The following is a 22235-nucleotide window of genomic DNA, read 5'->3' on the forward strand; positions in this document are numbered from 1 at the left end:
TGTACTTCAGCTTAGCACAGCAGCTCTTACCTGATCTTCAGTGAGGACAATTAAACGTGTCACTATAATATTCACAACGTTTCCTAGACTGGAATCACGATAAAGTTTGGCAACCTGACCTCCAGAAAATAAGAAAAGGCACAAAGTCAGACAAGGAAAAACTACTTCTTGAGTCACAGTTTCAAACCAAAACTGTCTATACCTTGTTAAATATTTCATCTAGCATAAGGAGCATTTAAACTATTGACTTGAAAAGAATAGAACTGTATAATCTAAAATAATAATATGAATTTTAAATTACAAACAATTTGAAAGTGATTGCAGCATACTTGACAGAAACAGCACTGCATTTTTTCCCACAACACTAACATTTGCCATTTTTCAACTATTTATTCCTGCAAGCTGATACACATTTCAAAGCATTATTCAATATTCAATATAATTCATAATCAATTATGTCAATAAATAAATACTGATGATTTATAACTTGTGTACATAACATTGATATGAACACAGAGAGGGATGGAACTTACAATATTCATTACACTCAAAATGTAGTGTTCAATGTCTTTGCGACCATGGTATCCCACCATCATTTTGTCTGCGACCACCAGCGTCTCCACAAAGCGTTCCAGGCTCACTGATCTCTTCTGTCGACTATGACCACTTAACGTGTCACTGACTGGGAGCGAAGCTGGAAAAGCAGAGGCATCACTCATCCACCAAGGTTTACCTCTTCTTGTGAGGTCTTCTAGGAAGCAAAATAATTAAACACTTCAGAGGGGTCACTAATAAAACTCACTGAAACACAGCTGGTTTATGTTGAGATTACCATCTCCAGGCTTCTAAAAGTAAGTCTTTCTTGAGGCATAAAAAATTTAAATTTATTATCTCTTTTTTTTTTCCCCTTTAAAAATACCTTATAGAATGGAAAATCAATGCTGAGCTCTAATACTCTCAACTCTCTTTAACTTAAGGTAATGAATCATCAATGTTAACAGATCTGATGCCACATATCTATGTTAATACTAAACACTAGTATATTAACCACAAGCATAGTTCAGAATTTTAAGGATAAGAACAAGTAAACAACAACATTTGAAAAAACAAACAAACAAAAAACCACACACTGGAAATGAAAAATTCAAAATTAAGGTTAAAGGTATCAAAATATACCAAGGCATTAACACACTGATAAGGCACCCAAAAAAGCCTTTTTCCTTCTGTGAAACTCTGTAATTATTAGGCAATCATGCTTACATGCCTAACAGTTTTTAGGCCAAATTAATTTTCTCTTCAGAAAGCTATCAGATTACATTTTATCTGCTTCATGAATTAACTATAATGGGAAATTTAAAATGGCCTGACATGGGATAATTGTTACAGTTATTTTTAACACTTAACTTTAATTCAAATACGTTGACTCTCATACTTATCAATAGAACATATAGAAATATATAGAAAACCTATTTCTTGCCTGCAAGAGATTTATTATTAAAAATCCAAACAGCTGCAATTATCAGCAAAACAAACACTACAAACTTATTTTCCATTTTGATTCCTGTCCTTAGGATTACATTGAACCCATCCTTCCATGCAGAACTGGCAATTTTGTGTGTACTAAATATCCTTTTTCCACAAAGGCCCATATAGATCAAATCATACTGTTGATCTGTTTTTTTCTAAGTACAATATCAAAATAATATATTCTTGCTCGTTATGGATGAACATTAAGAACATTAGCAGTCAGATAAATTTGTAATTCTCTGAACAGGACTTCTCAAGTGAGCCATTTTTCAGATGCACCCTCAGCTCTAATAAAACAGGTTCATCTAAGGATAAGTTGAGATAGGACCAGTACCTTCCATGAAAAAGCAATGCTTTATGCAATTCAACCAAGCATGCTGTTCTCAAAGAGCAGTAACTATATCACAAAGTGTGTATGTTCAGGTCAAAACCAGGAATACAAAGGTACAGCATTCCCACTCTTGCAGTATTTCATAATTTTTGAGGACATGGTGCTGGTTTTTAAAAGGTGCATATTTTAGAAAAGTCAGAAAATTAAAATAAACCCAGTAGCTGAAAAAAGGCCAGTAACAAAATTGTTCTCATTTTGCAATGAGTATAATCCATTCTAAAAAAAAAAGTGTTGAAGCCTGATGAGGATTCTATAATTAATAATAAACTTTTTTCCTGTTTTTCTTCTCTATTGTAGGAAATCCAAAGTTGCTTTAATTGCTCAAAGATTTTCAACTCACTTGAGCAGTGATTTAGCAACATCAAGCATTTTGCATTAAAATTAAAAAAAAACACTCTTCATTTTCAAATAACAAATGGCAATGTTTGAGGGCTTCTGATGCTCTTTAGAGTGCTAGAAGTACTTCAGAAATGCAAAACTGCTTACACATTGAGTCGTAATTTTTCATTCAAAGATGCAAATCCATTATAAATATTTGAAAACTGATGAGCTCACACAGCAAACTTTCAGAGAAAAAAAAAAAGAAAATTCTATGGTAACAAGAGAAGTCCAAAATATTTCAAACATAGATCTCAGAAAATGTAAAAAACCCAAACATTTCTCCTTTTCTTATCAGATGAGATGCTTAGGTTTCAGCTGGTCTCAAAGTAATGGGAAACCTGGACATCCTGAGTATTCAAGGCTCCCACTCCAGGTTCTATTAATGCATATGCTTATGTTGTTTTATTTTGAAAACACTAAATAATGCTGAATTTTCTTTAAAAAATCTAAAACATGTCAATAAATATTTAGAACATATTTAATAAAAACAATTGTTTGTCAAGTTATATAATTTTTCCTCCATATATCTAGATCAATAAAGAATAAATTAAATTTCAGTAACATCAAAAATAGTTACCAGGAAAAGGCAATTACTGAAAGAAAAAATAACTCTCAGAAAAAACACTGGATTAACACCAAAATAATGACTATAAAAGAAGGGAATTATGTTTTAAATTGCAACTGAATAGAAATCCAAATGTGTGTAGACGTGGAGCACGTAACTATGGTACTTAAGTTTGCCTAAGTCTAAAGATGATAGGTGGGGGTGAAGGTGGAGAAAGAGGAGAGAACACAAAGAGAAAAATATCTCAAAATGTAGTAGAAAGCTATTTAAGATGCAACCATGACAATATTTGAAGTGAACAAGTGATGTGCTGCTTTTTTCTTAGTCCTTTAACATCACAATATAATGTATATGCAAGCACTTTTTTCTTTTTAGGATACACTGACTGTAAAATCTGGCATAAGTAAAATCACTACATAAGGCAGCATATAGTAGAGTCATCCCTAAGTAACCTGCCACTCCTTAGCTTCCTTATGCCAACTGTTATTGTTTCTCAATCCTACCCAAATATAGCATTCTCCACGGTAACCCAGTGGCCTCAAATACTGTTGAAGCAGTGGGAATTTGACAGATGTTAGCTTCTTACCAAGGCCTTAATGATTCCAGCCATGTTTAATAAAGCATAGTTAGCTTAGTGGTGATACAGACATGGAATAGTTTAACATTTCTTATTTATTAAACATGCTTGTGCCTAGCCTCTTAAAATCGAACTTAGGTCATGAAAATTTATCCCATGGTCTTACCTGACTCTCTCTGCCTCTCCAGTTCTTCTCTTGTACTAGCCACCATAATTCTGCTATGAAGTAGTCCATCTCTTGCTCATCCCAATAAATTCTAATCATCCTTTCAATAAATTGCCCACCTCACTTCCTACCAAGTATTGCATTTTTTTTTCAGAAAAGTCAGAAATGCCACTCCTCTTATCCTTACCTCTATCAACATGTCAAAATCCTGACCACTTGCCTGACACGTATACAATAAGTTTAGGTCCAGGTTACAGTAGGGGATACTTGCCAGACCCTGAAGAGGGGCAGAGTTACACAAACAGATTTGTCCCAGCAGAGTATACTGGTAAAACTGTTCTGAAGGTAATGCCAAAAGCAGTTTCCAGACAAAATAAATTATATAATGTCAAAAGGCAGGTAAAGGTTTGTTACAGTTGCATTTTAAAGCACAAAATTGGACTTCCAAAACCAGTTGAATGCCCCAGTATTTATTCTACTAGCAAAATGGGTTATTACTGTAAACCTGGCTTCAGTCCTAGAGTCCGAAAGCTGTGAAACTTGGTATTTAATTTTACTTTTTCAATAGTCTGGGGATGCTTTGGATGCCATGTCACTTCGGAATAAAGCTGCAACAGTGCTCAAAAAATGACTTTAAAGGGTTTTGATACCTGTGAGGAGAACATTACATAAGCATATCATCTGCAATAATAAGACCTTGCAGTTTGGGGGGAAAAGCAAATTTTTTCAGACATTTTCACAAAGTGGAAGTAGTATACAGGCCAACACAAAAAGGAGAAACTGAGATTAATAAGCTTGATAGTGATTTCAGGCTTGTAGAAACTAGTGCTTTAGTATTTCAGTAATTAAGGACTTCAGAATGCGACAGATATGAAAGCTCAAGAAAAGCACAGAAGCTTCCAAGAACAAACGCAGCATCAAATATGCAAAGGAATAAATGTTAAAGGTTACTGCATGTTTCACAAAAAACGCCTGCAAGATGTGCAGCTCCAGTCAACCTACGACCCACGCGCCAGACACTGTCAGAATGACCGAATGTAACTTGACCAAACCAGCTGTCACTCCTTTACCCTCACTTGGAGGAGAATTATTTCCTAAGCATTACTGTAGATTATGACATCTGACAGAGGCCAACTATGTTAAAAATTACATCATTCTACATTTCATAACAACTCCACTTACTTAAAAAGGCTTAAGTGACAGCTTTCCCTACAAAATGCACATATATTAGTACTCTTATTTTACTACCAGTTAGCAGGCAGTACTAATGAGGAGACTTGTTGCAATTTTAGAGACATAGATGGAATAATGCTTCCAAACAAAAAAGAGAATTTACACACACACCCAGGAGAAACAGTCTCCCATGCATGGGCCTTTGTAGACAATCTGTACTGTAACTTTAGTAAGATGGTGCCAGTAAAAGTTACAACCTCTAAAAGAAGCCAAAATAAGTTACATCAATGAAGAGTGATACAATTTTATTTTAAGATTAGCATTTGTCAGCCTGCCCTGTGCACTAACCTCATGGGATACAACTGTCCAGGACTCAGCTTTCAAGAACAAGTTATATACAAATGACAAAGTTTAAACATTTTTCTATTATGTAAAAACAACCATTATTTTAGTGCTTTAAAATAACTTGTTATATGTACTCCATACTGTCTTCAAGAAGTTACTTTTCAGCTTCAGAAAGAAGAGAAGCAAGAGAAAACTATGTCGAAGAATACCTGAAAAGTATTTTTGGAAGTTAAAACTGCTTTAGAAGGAAAATATCTCAATCGAAACTATATAATCCTTTCCATAAGACACCTGTAAAACACATATTCAACTATTAGGGTGAGTTGGTTTGAGCCAGGATGAAGCCAATTTTCTTTTTGCTGATTTTTTTTTTTTTTTTTCAGTGAACTCTCTATTAAGCAGCACACTTGCTGAAAGCAGCAGCAAGTTTTCCAGCTAGTGAACTGATAACACTCAAATGTTTATCGTTACTGCTGGGAGACCAAAGACACTGCTCTGCTTGTTGGATTTGCTGCTTTTGACACTAAAAGAGCAAAAGAGTCATATCTGCAACCCTCCCGTAGGGAAGAATGGACTAGACAGATGGCAAAGTTGGCAAACCAAAGTATTCTGCTCCAGATATATATATTTATATATATATACATGTGACATTCAGTATAAGTTCTGGGATCACAAAGTCAGGTCCCTTTCTTCTTCCTTCTCTTCCGTCCATGGCTGGTGTCCGGGGGGACTCCACCTCTCCATCACCATTGATCCCCAAGCCTGTGCATCCCTGACCCTCACAACTCTGCCCTCAGCTCCTGCCTGCTCTGCCGCTCCCTCCGGCAGCTCCAGGACATTTCAGGACTGCTCACAGCTCAGGAGATGCTCTGGGAGCTGCTGGGGGTGGGGGGAGGCAATAGGGTTTTGTACATTCCTGCACATACTTGTACATATTTGTACATATTTTCTTTTATCATTAGTATTTAATTAAAGCTGTCTAGTTTAGTTTTCAATCCAGAGAGTCTCTCTCATTCTCTCTCTCCTTCCCTACCTGAGTGGGAGGGGATCAAGAGCATTGTTGTTGTTGGTTTAATTGCCAATTCTGAGGTAAACTGTGACATACAGAATAATGTTAATTCACTGAATCAAAAGCCAGTACCAAAATATCATAAACTTCTATAAATGAGGTGGACTCAAGTTCCAAATGTATTACTAGTCATAATACTAACAAACTGCATGCCAAGTTTCTTCAAATGAGATGGAATGCTTATTAAACCTAAAGCTATAATACTCACTCAAAGAATCACAGTATCATAGAATAGTTTGGGTTGGAAGGAACCTCTAAGATCACCGAGTTCCAACCCCCCTGCATGGGCAGGGACACCTCCCACTAGACCAGGTTGCTCAAAGTCCCATCCAACCTGCCCTTTGACACTTACAAGGAGGGGGCATCCACAACCTCCCTGGGCAACCTGTTCCTGTGTCTCACCGCAGTCATGCTAAAGAATTTCTTCCCGATATCTAACCCAAATCTCCCCTTTTCCAGTTTAAAGCCATTACCCCTTGTCCTGTCATTACTTGCCCTTATAAAAATTCCCTCCCCATCTTTCCTGCAGGTCCCCTTCAGGAGGAGTCACTCCATCATGCTTTCCAGTTGGGGAATAAAGCAGATTTTGAAGGAAGCCTGTACTCATTACTATCACTGTACACAACAGAGGCATAAAACAAAACATATTCATGGTGTCTCAGTTTTTGAAGCACACTATACTCTCCACCTGAATCGGGAAGAAAAAAAAAAGGAAAAAAAAAAGGAAAAAAAAAAGAGTGAAACTACTTTTCTAGAGGGCACATTGCTCCAGCCAAAAGGAGGACTCCCATTCTCCACTGACTGACACATGAACCAAGCAAGATCTTAAAATACATCGTAAGCTACAATTTTTGAAAAGGAATGACACTCATTTACCTGAGACTCCACAGTGACTGTGATCATAGAGATGTTGTTGGTGCATGGTAGATTTTTTGTATATAACATGAGGATGACCGTTCTCATAATTAGAATTTCTAGAATCTTCTGTTACATTTCTTAAAGGCTCAATAAAATACTCTTCATCTTCTGTAGCAATGACTCCATGCTTAAAGTAGAAAATAAGAAAAAAAAACTTGCAGAAGACAATATAAAACTCCTATTAAACAGCTTAACTTTAAAAAAACTTTTGGCTACCATCTACCTCTGTGAAGAAATCCACAACTACAAGCCAACACAGAAAACATGCATAAGCCATCTCTCCTCCACGTAAGTGCTATAAGCAACACAATGAGAAAATAATAAAAATATCACTGCTCTATTTCTGGAGTTCTTTCCCATCACTTTTACTGAACATAGTAAGAAAGTAAGATATATTCTTGGTATAATACAAAATTATCTGTTCACGGAGATGTTCCAAAACTACATGATTCATACCCATTAAAAGTTATGCCAAGCCAAAATGGCCTTGCTTAATTGACGAAACCACTATCCTTCTATGATGCCATATCAGTAGATGCTTAAAGCCACACACTGCATCAAAGAAAAATGGAATGAAGAATTAATTTTAGAACATCTATTCAGGGAAACCATTCATCATTTTAAATCCAGATGCTTAATTCCAAAACTGAGGCTAGTTATTAAAATCAAATTACTAATATTAACTTAGGATACACTATCTACAAAGCATGTATTCCTTAAAAGGTCTTGCCACAAATCTGGCAAATCCAAGTTGTTGCAGACTGTGCACTAGACCTCATTCTCCATAACAAATGAACATTTTTTTCCTCAGTGCAGTGCAGAATAGTAGATACTCTGTTATCTGAACTTTCACATTTGTGAACTCAAGCTTCTTCCAAACAGGAAGAGGTTTATGGAAGAAATGGGAGATTACAGGGCAACTATGCAATTTCCTGTACCTCCAGCAATTAAAACTGAACTTCGACAGAAAATCCAGTTTACAGATCCCTTCAGGTATAGAAATAACGCTGAATAAGGCCTGGCATACTCCTACACCTGTATACACTATGTAAAAAAATTTTGTATATATATCTAGAAAATTCTGAATGTATGACACCTTCTACAGTAGGAGAAAGATCTACTCATCAGGTAGGAGACTGGAAGCAGAAACCTGTGCATTCATAACCTGATTTGAAGAATCACAGATTTCTACCACACCTTTGAACTGTAAAGCAAGTACTATGTATGAGCCTTTTTCAAAAGGGGTTATTTTTTTTCCTCTGATGAGATCTCTATGACCAGCCATAAGACCACTTGCTTCATATCTGCTCTAAATATTCTAAAGCTGTTTCTAAAACCAGGGCTTGCAACTGTACTTGTGGTCAAAGCTCACATCCTGCTGCTGTTTTGTACATCAAATGCCTGCTGTTCTGCACTCCTGGAATTCAGTAACAACATAAAACTTATAAAATAAAAAATATTGGATAATACATCAGAAAGTACAGTGTTTTCCAAAAATAACTTTATTGTGAATTTTGAAAATATATGTATGAACATAGCACAGCTTTCAGTTACACACTCCTTACATAGCGGCTATAACAGTGTTTTTCTTCAGTGGTATTTTTCATTATGAACTCAATTATTTACTCAAGAAGATAACATTAGGGTCTGTATTCACCTGGAAGATGCTGGTGTCAAATTCCTCTCACAACACCTTCTTGTTACCTCATCTAAGATTTTACTAGAAAATAAATCATTTACTGGTGCACTGCTGCTTAAATAGTATTGAAAATCTAAACCAAACTGTAACTGGGTTTGCCAGATGTGCAAAAAGAACCTTGACTGTCTGGACTGCATCCAGTCTGGATGTCAGACATCTGGGTTCAAGCAAATCCTGAGCCATTATAAGCTCTGGTATTATGTTCCCACAGGAAGACAGTCCTGTGGAGCAGTTCTGGTCAACACCATCAGGTTGTCCACTTCATGCCAAGCCCGAGGAGACAGAGGTACCATCCAGCCTGTGGCTCTGCCTCTGGAACAAAGTGGGTCTAAACCTAAGTCTCATTACTCCAGAGCATACATTATTCATGTCTGCACTTAAAATCCAGCCAGGTTAAGTCTAAGCATGAATGAGACATTTCTATCAGTTATTGAACCTGATAGTTTTAAGCAATGAGATCAGTCAATTCTGATGCCATAAACAACAGTTAATTGCAGCATTAATACTACACACAAATTGCTAATTTGCAGGAGCAAATATGTAAAAACTATTATGGATGTTTGCAAACTGTCATCACAGCTCCTCCAGGTACCAACAGTGAAAAAGTTTAGGAGAGTTATCACTAATTTTTCCTACACCTAGTTGACATCTGATCTCATCTGACAGAACACTACAATGGTTGAAGAAAAACAAGTTTTTAATAACATTTAGTTGAGGAACTGCAAACAAATTTTAACTTACACCTTCCACCATGTAGTCAGAAAATGTACGCAGTCAGTTGATGCAGCTAGACAAACGATTTGATAAACAACGGAGATGCACCTGCCCTGCATATGCCCGTCACATAGGCCCAGCATACATATGCCATTTTAAACCTAACACGCTCATTTTGCTTGCAAATGAACCAACCTGTTCTTTCAATATTAAACTGGTGCAAGTAGTCCTGTTGAATCACAGTGACTGATTTTTAAGAAGCACTCTGAATTCCATACCTAAAAAGCACCTGTGTCAGTGACAAGCAGCATTTATTCTGCGTTTAGAAAATTAATGTGGCTAGAGATGCTTCCATTGTACATGCATTCTGCAATGCATGATTAATAAACAGTGGGGATTATTTTATTACAGGCAAACCAACACTCTAAATGTCATTTTTTGCTTATAATCTGTTGCTTGAGCAAAACACAATTTCAGCTGAAAAAGGATGCCCTTTCAAAGCATCAAAATAAATTAAATACATTTTTTTGTTTGCTATTGTATTTGAAGAGTTTGTAAATTAAGCTTCTGTTCAATATCATAAGAAATATCATTATGATATAAGAATGATTAGCAAAGGTTTTGACAAAATGCCATGAATTCGAGAAAAAAAGTTGAATGCCCCAAGCAGATTACTACAACTAACATTTCCAAGATTATTATCTAAAACAGATTGTTTGAGTTACTTTTTTATCCAATCCCACTACAGACTGCCAACTCCTGCTAACATATATAAGGTCTGGATCCAGCAGTTTTGACATGCTCAGACAAATCTGTGAATCCACATGGAGTTCCCCTGAATTTGTGAAAAGGAATCTTTTCTGTCAGGCTGCCCAGCTGGGGCCTTAACCTCCTTCAGACTGGGGATGTCCATCAGTTGCAGAAACAAACTGAATATGGAGGACAATTAAGTGCATACCTTCTCCACACAGCACTACTGTTTTACAGTTTCTTGTTTAACCTTTCTAGACTGTTTTATCCATTTTTAACATGAATTAGTAGTAATGGAAACTTCTGAAAATGTGTCAACGTTGTTCAGTATGTCTACAGCTGGCTATACACTTCAGTGTGGTTTTATGACTGAGGAAAACAGTTTGCATTAGCTTACTGGCTTCTTAAAAATGAAAAAAATAGTGATCTGGCCTTAGACAGTACATCATGGAATTTAACAAGGCACCTTAAAACCAGAACAGGAACAGTTTATATATAATTTTCTGAATATTAAGTCTACACTGCAAATACGTTTAGTACTAAAGAGAACTCCAAAGACATTGATCTACATCTTTTTCAATATATTTTCTGATCTTTATAAATTATTTTATAAATTAGACATTATTTTACATAAAATTCAAAACAAACATATTATATATGCAATTTATAATTTATGAAAGAAGACATTTCTTACAACAGAATCAGCTTTCAAGTGAGGTAATTTAAGAACATGAATAACTTATACACACATGACTTTAGGAATACATGAAACAAACATGAAGTCTTACAGCAAAATAATTCCTCCTTTAACCAAGTAAGGCCATGCTTTTAGTCACAGTCTACTTCTTATGCTTTCTTTATCATTTCTGTTTGTATGGAGACATTTGTGCTACCCAGGATAAATGTTGCTCAGTGCATGGAACTTCACATGCCATGGAAATACTTGGCCTTTCACATTAAACATTTCCTTGGAATCATAGAAGCCTCAAAAAGTCATTTAACCTCTCATTCACTTTCCTAATACTCACCACTTCTTACACATTTTAAAGTATGGCCCACTAGTGGACTTTTCAGCTCAAAAAGAGTAAATCCATTACTATGGAAAACTTGCTTGAGCACTTAGTTAAGAGCTTTGACACCTGGCAGAGGACAGAGGCAGATCATAACGCAAAAAGTTTGGGTTTTGCTCAATTCCAATACTATGAGCTCCAAAACTTTTCTTCTTTAAGACTTGGCTCACCTCAGAATTAGACAAACTTCCTTCCCTTGAGGAAATTCTTCTCTCCTCAGCCAGTCTACCACTGTTTCTTCTCTTCTTTCCTTCAGAATGACATACTCAGCTTAGGCAATGCCTCAGCCTTGTTGCCTTGCACCCAACATCCAAAGGCCTCAAAATGCTGCTCGTTACAGGCTCTTTCATGAGAAGGCCAAACCTGCAATCCATCCACAAATGTAACATCCACTAAAGTAAATATGAGTTTGGAAGCCAGCAAGCCTGCTGGCCAAGACCTTCAATTTCCACACACGACTGCTCACTGGATTACAGAGCTTTCCTCATAACTTCAGACAATTTATAGCATAATCAGGGCCCAGCAGATGGAAACTGCTGGAATGAAACTTCAGTAAGTAGCAGCCTGTAATTCTAGGGTTCTTGGTAATGAGAAATATAAGAGGGAGAGGCTGAAACAGGAAACAGTGACAGGGAAATGAACGGACTGCTTGTCACTTTCATGGTAATGAAAGTGAGAGAAAACCCTCCTTGCACTAGAACTCATCTCAGATACTACAAGTGTTCTTCAAAAACATACATTAATTAGATCATTGTCTCACCTGACGACCCTGAATAACTATACAGAATAACTCAAAACATTCACTGAGATGAAGAAATTTTACTCACTTTGCAATACTGAAGCCTAACAGGACATCTTAAAAATGCTTCAATTTTGCTTGTGAGAAACATCCACTGTTCAATACTACTACTTATTTTAGAGTTAAACTTAAAATTACTGGCTTTGAGACAGATGCTAATCAAGGACTATGCTGAATGAGGCTGGCAGCCTTTTACAGACCAATAATCAGACTGGAAAACACAACAAATGCCTAAAGCACAACATATTCTGAGCGATCACTAATTCTAAAATAAGCAACATTGTCTTCCAGCATTAACTGTCAATTGATTTATTATACATGTTTTAAACAGCAGCTGTATAACAAAATATTCATCAGTAGGAATCATCCTTTAAAATAACTGTGATGTATTTATCTTAACAGAGTGGCTACTCCCAGACTGAGTGCTCTGGAAGGCCCTGACAACGCTGGATGACAGAGGAGTTTCTGTAAGGTAGAAGATGACACTGGGTCCACCCTACCACCGCACCCCTCTGCAGGATTCCTGCCTCTCAGAGAAAGAGCCTTGTGTCACCCCTGTTGCTGCTTCTGGAGCATGACAGGAGACTCAAATGGTTGTGAAAAGGACTTTCTAGGAGATGAAGTGGACAGCACCAGACACCTGCAGTGCCAAGTAAGAGGCATGATCGTGTAGAACTCTATAGAGTGCCAGTCATGGTGTGCCCAGAGACTGGGTTAAGGCTGCCTTAATACCTGGAAGAAATACACAGGGGCTGACAACAACCAAAAGCACTGAAGATGACAATTTATCTGGGAAGAAGACCATGCTAAAATTAACATTGACACAATCATAACATACTGACACCTAGAATCAGAGAACAAGAAGCAACTTGTCTCCAACTAAACAGCAAGGCTGAGAGCAGGGGGAGAACACACACCAAGGGGACACCCTGGTAACCACACAGTGTGAGGCACAGAAGCAAAAAAAAGTGCTGCTTCACCATGACACCTTCTTTTATTCAAAGGTTTAGCAGCATAGAAGTGCCATGGGGACTGAGAGATGGGGAAAGCTGATAGGAACACATGGATTTTCCTGCTTCTTCCCACTCTTGTTTTCCTAACAAAAGTCAGCTAAGACAAGAGCAGGAGCTCTTAGGTCATTCCCTGGTCAAGACCAGGGAGAAAATTAACTGGGAGGACCATGGCACCAACTGCAGGCTCCAAGGTGGCCAACCACTCTGTGTCTCAACTGGCAGAAACTGGAGATACAGAGGCGTGCAACCTCTTTTCACAAAGTTATTCCTGAAAACTCTCCATAGTACTTTTAGCCAAAAAGAACTCAAAAGCAAAATGAACAAGTATACTAGTTTAAGAGCTTAAATAACTGTGACAAAGAAGTTGTTAAATGGGAACTGCAAAACCAATGTGAAAACCATACTAAATTCACACCTATGCACTACAAGTTTGCATTAACCAAAGTGAGATGCCACAGTCAACTGAACATCATTTTAACCACATTTCTTTGGAAGAGTTCACCTAGCCCTGGAAACCCCCATTAAATTAATTTTCCTCAGGAGTGCTCCAAATTTAACCTAGGCTGTATCAGGGATATCACAAGTAGCTTGGTGTAATGCAACCTATCTAGGTCTCCAGCAGCTGCCTTTTGTTTGTAAATAACATCCCAATAGCACTTCCCAGGATAAACAGGAACTAGATTACAGCAAGCCTGTGTAATTTTTTTCTTTTGCCTTAGCAATTAGTTATATGTCTCCTCCTAAGAAGATTCACCAGTCTTCTACTATAATTAAAACCAGAACAAATAACTGTAATATATATTTTTACTAGAGAAATTACTGACTCGAGTTAGTATTTCCTAGTCATGCCTTTCTAAATTGGTATTTTGGTACTCAATAGTCTGGGTTTTGGGGGGGTTTTTTTGTATGTGTTTTCTAATTTCTGTTGGTAACAAAAGGGGCTTTTTCCCATGTAAATACTACCATCATGTAATCAAGAGATTCACAGTACAAGATGAGAATATAAGAGATGAGAATTTCTAATCCTGCTTTCAAATACAGCTGTTTACAATTTGTAAACAAAAGATTTCTTAAAAAAGATAAATAATTATTTTCTGATGCTGGTACTTGCAAAGGATCTACTTTTCTCTTCACTGTTTGAATGTATAGCAATGAAGACTTCTTCACCAAGCAGTTCCTCCTCTCTGTTACTTACTCAAAGTTTCTAAATCCAAATTCTTGAAAACAAGAAGCAGGTGTTCAGTTCAACTAATGTCTCTCTGGAGAGATTCAGCACCCTAAATGATCCACTGCTTCCTCCTCCACACCCCTTGAGCCTGCAACATTTTTATAGCTTGTAAGACTCTCAGCACAGACCTAATCTTGCAGCCCTAGTGCAGACACTGTACACACTGAAAACGTTGCCTGCTAAAGGACTACAGAACTAGGTCTAAGTACTTACACTGAAGCTTGAAAAACTGATGACTACTTTTCCCCAGGACCCAGATCAGGTTTTAGGGGTTTTCTGCACCTTCCTGTCTGCTTGCTTCCCGCAGGGACTCAAAAAACTGAAAGATACGCCAATTAAGTACTTCTATCATTTAAAAGGAACAAGCACACTATTATACTAGAACATGTAATGTTCACTTACCAGACCGTTGCAGTTGCTTAAGGCCACTTTAGTTGTACTGTGCTGATCCTGCAAATATCCTGTGTAATGACAGTGGTCTAAAAAATCGTGCTTCCATTGCGGTCCGTCTTTCCCCCAGTATTCTACTGTAAAATGTCTGGACACCAAATCTGTGTTGAGAGTCAGGTTTAAATGAAAGTGCTTCCCATATGCAGAGAGTTTAAAAAATAATTTAGATGCTGCCAGTTCTTGATCATAAAGGTCTGCGCTCCTCCTCCTTCTTGAGGGTTTAGGATTTTTCACAGTAAAGCTGAGGAAGGCTCCATTTTGATCAACCCTTACTGGGATTGTTAGTTGGTAGTGTTCAAGGTAAGACAGGAATTCCTCTTTGTAATCACAAGTTAACACAGTCCAGGGAGCAGGCATAGAAGAGAAAAAAATATAACAGGAAACAACAAGTAGTTGTATAAGTATAAACCATACTTGGCTAAATCTCATCACTCTTCAGAGTAAAAGTCATTCTCAGGTAAACGTAAGATGTAGCATTTGCTAAGTAAAATGTTCTTTTCTTTCTCTTTAAGTCAAGAAAACAAGTTCAGTTTCCTATTAATTTGATGCCACTGGAAACAGAGAAGTTTTTAGATATGTATCTTTTCCTATTTAACCAAATACATAAACATTTGGGGCTAAATTCTAACCTAAGAAGGACAAATTCTTCCCAGTGATACCATTCAAAGACAAAAGCTATTAGATCCACCTGCAAGAATCAAAACAGTAGTAATGAGAAGTATTAAATTGTAAAACACAAACGGCTCTTCACTTCATTGAAAACCTAAAAAATTTAATGGATAAAGCAAGATTAGATCCTTACTTCCTAGACTAAAAACATGTTGATGTTGTTACAGCGAGTCTCTGAACTACTAGCAAGTACAACATTTTACTCGATTTAATTTGGAAGTCTTTCCTTAAGTTAAAAGTAGGCAGAAAGAAATTAAAACCAACAAAGTAACCAGATTTGCTGGTTTTAAACTTCCATGACAATGAATCATTATAAAAGTGCAAAGCCCATATGGTTTCATGAATTATGAAACATGGTTTAGAAAATATTACCCAAATGCAATGCAAAAATATATCCTTCTTGTTAGCTATAGGACCCCTACCTTGTGAACTATATGAAAGCCTGCTGTCACTCTGAAATTCCGATGAAACCATGACTAGGCTCAAAATCCATGTCCACGTCTTCCAAATAATTTCCATAATTTAGAAAAACAGAAAGTTTGTAGGTTTTTTTCTCTTTGAAGAGCTACCTGTGTGAAACAGAGTTAACTCCACTCCAGAATCGCACCATAACAAGTATATTTATTTCATACTATTTCCAAATTAACTAGATGTTCCACTTTTTGACAGGTATTCTTTTCCAACAACCTGTACCTTCTTCTACATCTGCAGTCATTTTCTCAATTTAAAATAAGTATTTGTAAGATTCCTTAAGATACTGTAAGATGTTAGACTGAACAGTTACTGAACTTGCTCCACTTCTTTTCCTGAAAAACAAAAGAAAGTAAGTCAAGGCAAATTCTTCCTACTAAAACAGATCTATACTGCAAAACATTAAGCCATGATAATGAACTATGCAGTGTACATTTTTTAATAATATTCAAGCATTATCACTTTTATGGTCCAAGGTCACAGTCTGACAAAAAAAAAAAAAAAGTTACCATTAATCTTGGACAGCAAATCCATACAGCATAAGATGCACATATCAACTTTATAGCAAATAGGCATAGTATGCATAAAATTAACATTTCTTATTGCTCAAATACTGTGTCCAGACTTGTTCCAGCTATAATCAATGCTACGCACTCATTGATTTCAATGGTGAATAACAAGACCAAATACACTGTTAGACAAAGGAAAAAACTGGGAAAGAATCCAGAGTACAGTTATCTGATCTTTCTGCAGCATGTATTTTGTTATTACTTGGGCCTGGGTTCTGCTTATGCAGGCAGAATTCTCCTTCACTTAAATGGGAATGCTGCACGTTCTAATACCAAAGAACAAATTTCAGTATCTGAAGCTATTCATCATACACATTATAATTTTGCAAGTATTTGTTGTCAAAAACGTTTTCTATATATTTTAACTGCAATTTGATGTAGTAGAATATATTTTTATTTTCATTTTGCAGGTCACAGAACTGAGCATGTTACTTTTTTCTTCCCCCCGCTCCCCCCCATTTAAAACACTGTTGCTGTAATAATAAAGAGCAGCTCTAGCTGCAGCCAAGGATTAAATGGAAGATCTGTGCAGTCAACTAATTGTCAAGTATCATGGGACATCCATGTGTTGTGTCAGCTGGTACTTATCAGTGCTCTTTAAGCACCCGCAGCACACCTGTGCACAGAGTAACCTCTGCTGAGGCAGACAACGGAGAAACAGAACACCTAAAAAAGGAGAATTAAAAAAAAAAATTTCCACGAGCATACAGAATCACTTACATACACACCAGATAGATTTGCCTTTCTAAAATTCCGGGATTTACAACTTTGATTCAGACAGGTAATACCCCTGCAGTCAGTGGAGTATTTGCAAAGATTAAGGAGTTGTAGCATAACGTCTCAAGAAAAATCAACATCATGCAAATCCTATTTACTAACATCACTGCGAATATTAGGTAAGAAACTTCTTAGCCAATTCAAAATGCATCCAGTTACTCCTGTGTAAATGAGGTTAATCTGATCATTCTGATACCTACTTTTCAAATATTTTTAAAGACAGCACAACAGGGTTTAACCAGGTTTGTAGAGGGACTAAAAGATGCTTTGCAAGCATAGCTTGGGCTTAGTAGTATTTCTTTCTGGGTAAGCATAAGGATTTAGTGATGTCATTCACATTTGACAAGACCTCAAAGCATATTAACAAAACCTCTGGTCTGCCCTTCCATGTAAAACCTTGATTTACTAGCTAATACCTAGTTACAGCTTTTAGACTTCCACAAGGTTCAAAGAGACATAATCAACCACATACTCTTCAGCTACATTAGCACACAAAATAATGTGTCTTATTTTTACTCTGAGAATATCCAGCTTCAAATTCCTGACACTGAAACTTGCTTAACCTCTACCTGCTGACGAGCTGCTTTCTTCTCCTTGCATGGGTACTTATAATCCAATACAAGCACCTCTTGACACATCCTGATAAGCAGCCCAACCTATTTGGTTTCCCTCACCCTGTACAATCCAGTTTCCAGATGTCTGAATACTTCTGCAGCTTTTTTCTGAACCCTTTACAACTTGTCAGCATCTCTTTCATGCACAGACACGAGAACTGGATGCTGTAGTACAGTAATGACTCATTAGTGATAAATCTAGAGGTAACACTGCCTCACAGCTTTTACTTAGCCAAAAAACTATAGTGGTGCTGGTCAGCTGTCCAACAGCCACCAACATCTAAGTGTCTTTACAGAGATCTTTGTGAAATAGTCTCCTTCAATCCAAACTCCACACAAGAAAAATCTCCTTTCACATTAAGACTGCTGAAGTTTCAGGAGACTTTTTAAGGTTCTTTCAAAACGTGTTACAGCTGGATGTGCAGTGATACAAGCAGACCACAGGGAGATACATGAATGTTCCAAAGTAAGTAGTAGTAATCAATATGAAGGCTAAAGAACTTTGGTAACTCCTGATACAGTACTTCCAGCATTAAGTTTGGTAATAACCTTAAAGTGTCCACTGCCTATGCCCTTTTTTCTTTCCATCTGCCCTGGCAGTCTATGTTCAGCATTCCACTTGTTGTCAAGATGACACATTTGGCCAACACAAAGTTTAAAATGGGAAGTGTTCCCTCTGTCTTGTGCCTGAACTACACATTCACCCACTGGTAAAAGCAGGCATGGCTCCGTGTCCTGAATTATTACCTAAAACCACAGCTCCTACCTAATCATAGAAGCTCTGCCAAGCAGAAAAGTACAGTATGTTTTTCAAAATCTAGGATGCTGACGACAAAGCAGGTGCACAGCACTGGCGTTTTTGTGTAGGCACTGATGACAAAAGCAGCAGTCCTCTCACTGGTGCCATGACCCCATAAGCTTCCTACTTAACGAGAAGAAGGCTATGAACATGTACCGTAAGACCTCGGGGCAGAAAGTGGATCACGGGAAGGTGTTTAGCCAAATCACTCGGTCACCTTGGAAGCCTCCATCTAAACAATGGTGCCTCGAACAACTAAAGCTTGCCTTAAGCTGAAGACAGCTGATGTTTTAGGGCAGGCAAGCTGCCAAGAGACCGCAGTCCCAAGAGCTACCACCACACGTGCCGCCCTCCCCCCCCCCACCCGGGGTCTCCACACCAGGGGCGCCCACCACGGAACCGCCAGGCTCTGCCGCGCTTCAGCGCAGCGGCAGCGGCGACGACGTCTCCCGGTAGCAGCCGAGGTGCCGAAACACGACCCTGCAGCATCAGATCACACGGACCCACCGTAGCTCACACTTCGGGGCGCTACGGACCGGTCGCGGGGAGCGACAGGCACCCCGAGCTCCGAAGCGGGCGGGGAGCAAACCCCGCCGCTCCCGGCGGGCGGGAAGGAAGGTCACCTCGCCCGCTCCCCCCTCCCGGTGGCTCGGCCCCCTGCGCTGCTGGGGGAGGGCGAGAGGGGGCACGATCCCCCCCCGCCGCGGCGAAGTGCCCGCAGCCTTCCCGCCCTCCCCAGCCGTCGGGCGGCGGGGAGCGCGGCCGTGAGGCGCGGCCAGGGGCGGCCGTGCGCGCCGGCTGTACGAGTGGTTGCTAAGGAAATGGGGAGGGCGGGCGGGAGGGGCCGGGGCGGGGGGCGGGCATCAATCACACAAATTCAATTACAGGTATCGGGGCTGGCCGTGAAAAGCGTTGCAGGGCTTCAAAAGCGGGGGATTAGCCGTGCCCCTGGGAGCTCCCCAGGCGAAAGCAGCGACGCGCTGACCGCGCCGCGAAGGGCTCGGTGAAAACAAACGGGGCCCTGGGGGTGGCGGGCAGGGGGAAACGTACAAAGGGAAAGGGACAGATCTTTCCACCCCAGGGATTCATCAGAAACCGAGGCGGGAGGAATAGAAGTGCCGCTCTGCGTGCCCCGACGCATGGGGGTAAAGAGGGCGGGGGGGTGTTGGGGTGGCCTCCCCCCGAGGGGGCTTCCGCCGTCTGAACAGCCTTCCCCTGCCCCCCAGCCTGCCAGCTGTCTCGCCATTTCGGAGGGGATGTACGAAGCAAGCGCTACCACCACCACCCCCCAAAAAAAGAAAAAAGTCAACAGACTAGAAGAATGCATGGCTACACACACAGCCCAACACGTATCCTGTAGGCATCAGAGACACACGTCTGCTCGCACAATAAGTTACAAAAACTAGTACTGAAGCAAGCTGGAGGTCACCAGGCACGCATCCCTCAAAGAAAATTCAGAAGAAAAGAAAAGAAAAATAAAAGTCCTCCTCCCTTGAGAGGCTGAAGGGAAGAGTCTGGTTGCTGTGGTGGAGCTGATTCTAAAGTTAACTTTCAGCAGCCCATTTCCAGACAGCAGCGCTGAATCTATTTGGATAAAACGCGTGTGACCCAGACACTTGGCGTTTGGCCCAAACGCGTTGCACCGGCAGCCCAAATAAAAACAAGAGTCTGAGTCTCCCTCTCTCTCTCTCTCTCTCTCTCTCCTCTCTTTTCTCTCTTCTACAACAATGAAAGAAAATAGCGAAGACAAAATCCGCAGACGCATCGCCGGGGAGCTAGAGCCCACTTACCTCCTCCCACCAAACAAAGTCCCTTTGAACCCCGGGCTGCTGCGGAGACAGACACACACCGATAAACGCGGCTCCGCGGGGTTGGGAGTCTGGCAAATCCCAAGCGGCTCCAAGTAAATCAAAACCACACGCTTCCATCTTCCTGCCGAGCCCGGCGAGAGCTCGGCATCCCCGCCAGCACCGGGCTGCGGGACCGACCCTCCGAGCCCCGCCGCAAAATATGCACTTGTCTGCAGGCGGGAGCGGGCACGGCCGGACCGGCACCGCCGAACGCCGGGCTGCCGCAGCCTCCAGCCGCCCGCGGGAGCTGCGGGCTGTCCTTGGGGTCTGGGGGCTGCTTCGGTTCTCATCCGTGGAGTTACTGGGGTTTTTCCTCCCTCGACCAACGATTTAGTATTAAAAATAAGGGAAAAAAAAATAATCTAAAAACACCCGGTACTATTCCAGACCGTGCTTCACAAATCACTACCCCTTTTCGGATGGAAAACTTCGCACCCCCTTCCCCCATCCTCAAAGGTTTCTCTCTGAAATTACTCCAAATCCACCTCGCCTAATGCAAGATAAACCTCTCCCCCGCTCCCCGAAGCCCTGCACGCACCATTATTCGGGACACAAGAGAAGCAAAAACTTTCATTGAATAGCGTGAAATCTTCCTTACCGTTTTCATCTTCAATTTCTGATATAAAGTAAGTTTCAAACAATAGATTGCACAGGACGATTCCCGTATTCCTCTCCTTTTCCCCTCTGTGCAAGCAACCACCAGGGTTATATTCTCCAACAGAATGAAAATCTCTACCCTTCCTAAAAGGGGTTTTTAGAAAACGGGTTGGCTTGGCAGGAGAAAGGATGCCATCAATTCACCCAACCTAACACCCTGCACATCTTGTCTTTCCAACAAAAAAAAAACAAAAAAAAAAACCAAAAAAAAAAAAAGGGGGGGGGGGGGGGGGTGGGGGGGGAAGGAAGGAAAAACAGGCTTATATTGGGGTGGGGGTGGGTGCCCTCCTCTTGAGCAGCCTTCTCTGTGCAAAATACCATGTGAATTTCATCTGAGTTGGGGAGGGGAAGAGGGGGGAACGAGAAGACAGAAGGGGGTGGGGGAGAGACAGAGAAAAGGGGAGGTGGGAGAGTGGGGAGGGGGGCGGGGGGAGAGGCAGGCGAGAGCAGGAAGGGCTGAGGGAAGTTTGGTTGAAGTAGCCCCAGCGCTCCTCCGGCTGCCGGCCCCCGGCCAAGCCGAGCGCGGCGGCAGCAGGCGGCCTTGGCAGCCGGGCCCGGGGGACGGCGCGGGGCTCGCTGACGTCAGCTCCAGATGTGCCCGCCGCGCCGCCGCCGCCGCCGCGCATGCGCCGCGCCTCACGTGGCGGCGGGGGGGGCCGGGGGGTGCAGCGGGGGGAGCGGCCCCGCCGGGCGGCCCGTGCGGCTCCGCACCCGCGGGGGCCCGGCCCGGCCCGGCCCGGCCCGGCCCGGCCGCAGCCCCGCCACAGCCCCGCCACCGCAGCCCCGCCACCGCAGCCCCCGAGGGCAGGCGGCTGGCGCCGGCCGGGGCCGCTGCCCGGTGGGCGGTGGGCCGGGGCCCGGGTCGCGCCCCGAAGCGTCTCTTAGTGAAAAAAAAAAAAAAAAAAACACACACAAAAACCAACCCACAAAATGCCGCCATTTCCCGCGGAGGGGAGGCGGCGTCCGAGGCCCCGGGCGAGCGGCGCAGCGGGTG

At 40.7% G+C, this 22235-nt stretch overlaps 1 protein-coding gene across 1 annotated transcript in view; it reads right to left on the reverse strand.

Annotated features, from left to right (window-relative positions):
- Positions 1-21379, reverse strand: part of ADAMTS6 (ADAM metallopeptidase with thrombospondin type 1 motif 6) — a 139909-nt gene extending 118530 nt beyond the window's left edge. The window contains exons 1-6 of the mRNA XM_051642626.1: positions 21183-21379; positions 15927-16310; positions 14788-15152; positions 7071-7239; positions 534-751; positions 31-114 (exon numbers count right to left, since the gene is read on the reverse strand). Of these exons, the coding sequence (XP_051498586.1) occupies positions 31-114; positions 534-751; positions 7071-7239; positions 14788-15152; positions 15927-16023 (933 nt within the window). The 5' untranslated portion in view covers positions 16024-16310; positions 21183-21379. The remainder of the gene's footprint in view (positions 1-30; positions 115-533; positions 752-7070; positions 7240-14787; positions 15153-15926; positions 16311-21182) is intronic.
- Between the last annotated feature and the right edge of the window lie 856 nt (positions 21380-22235).

Source organism: Apus apus, chromosome Z, assembly GCF_020740795.1.
Source record: "Apus apus isolate bApuApu2 chromosome Z, bApuApu2.pri.cur, whole genome shotgun sequence".
NCBI classification, from domain to species: Eukaryota; Metazoa; Chordata; class Aves; order Apodiformes; family Apodidae; genus Apus; species Apus apus.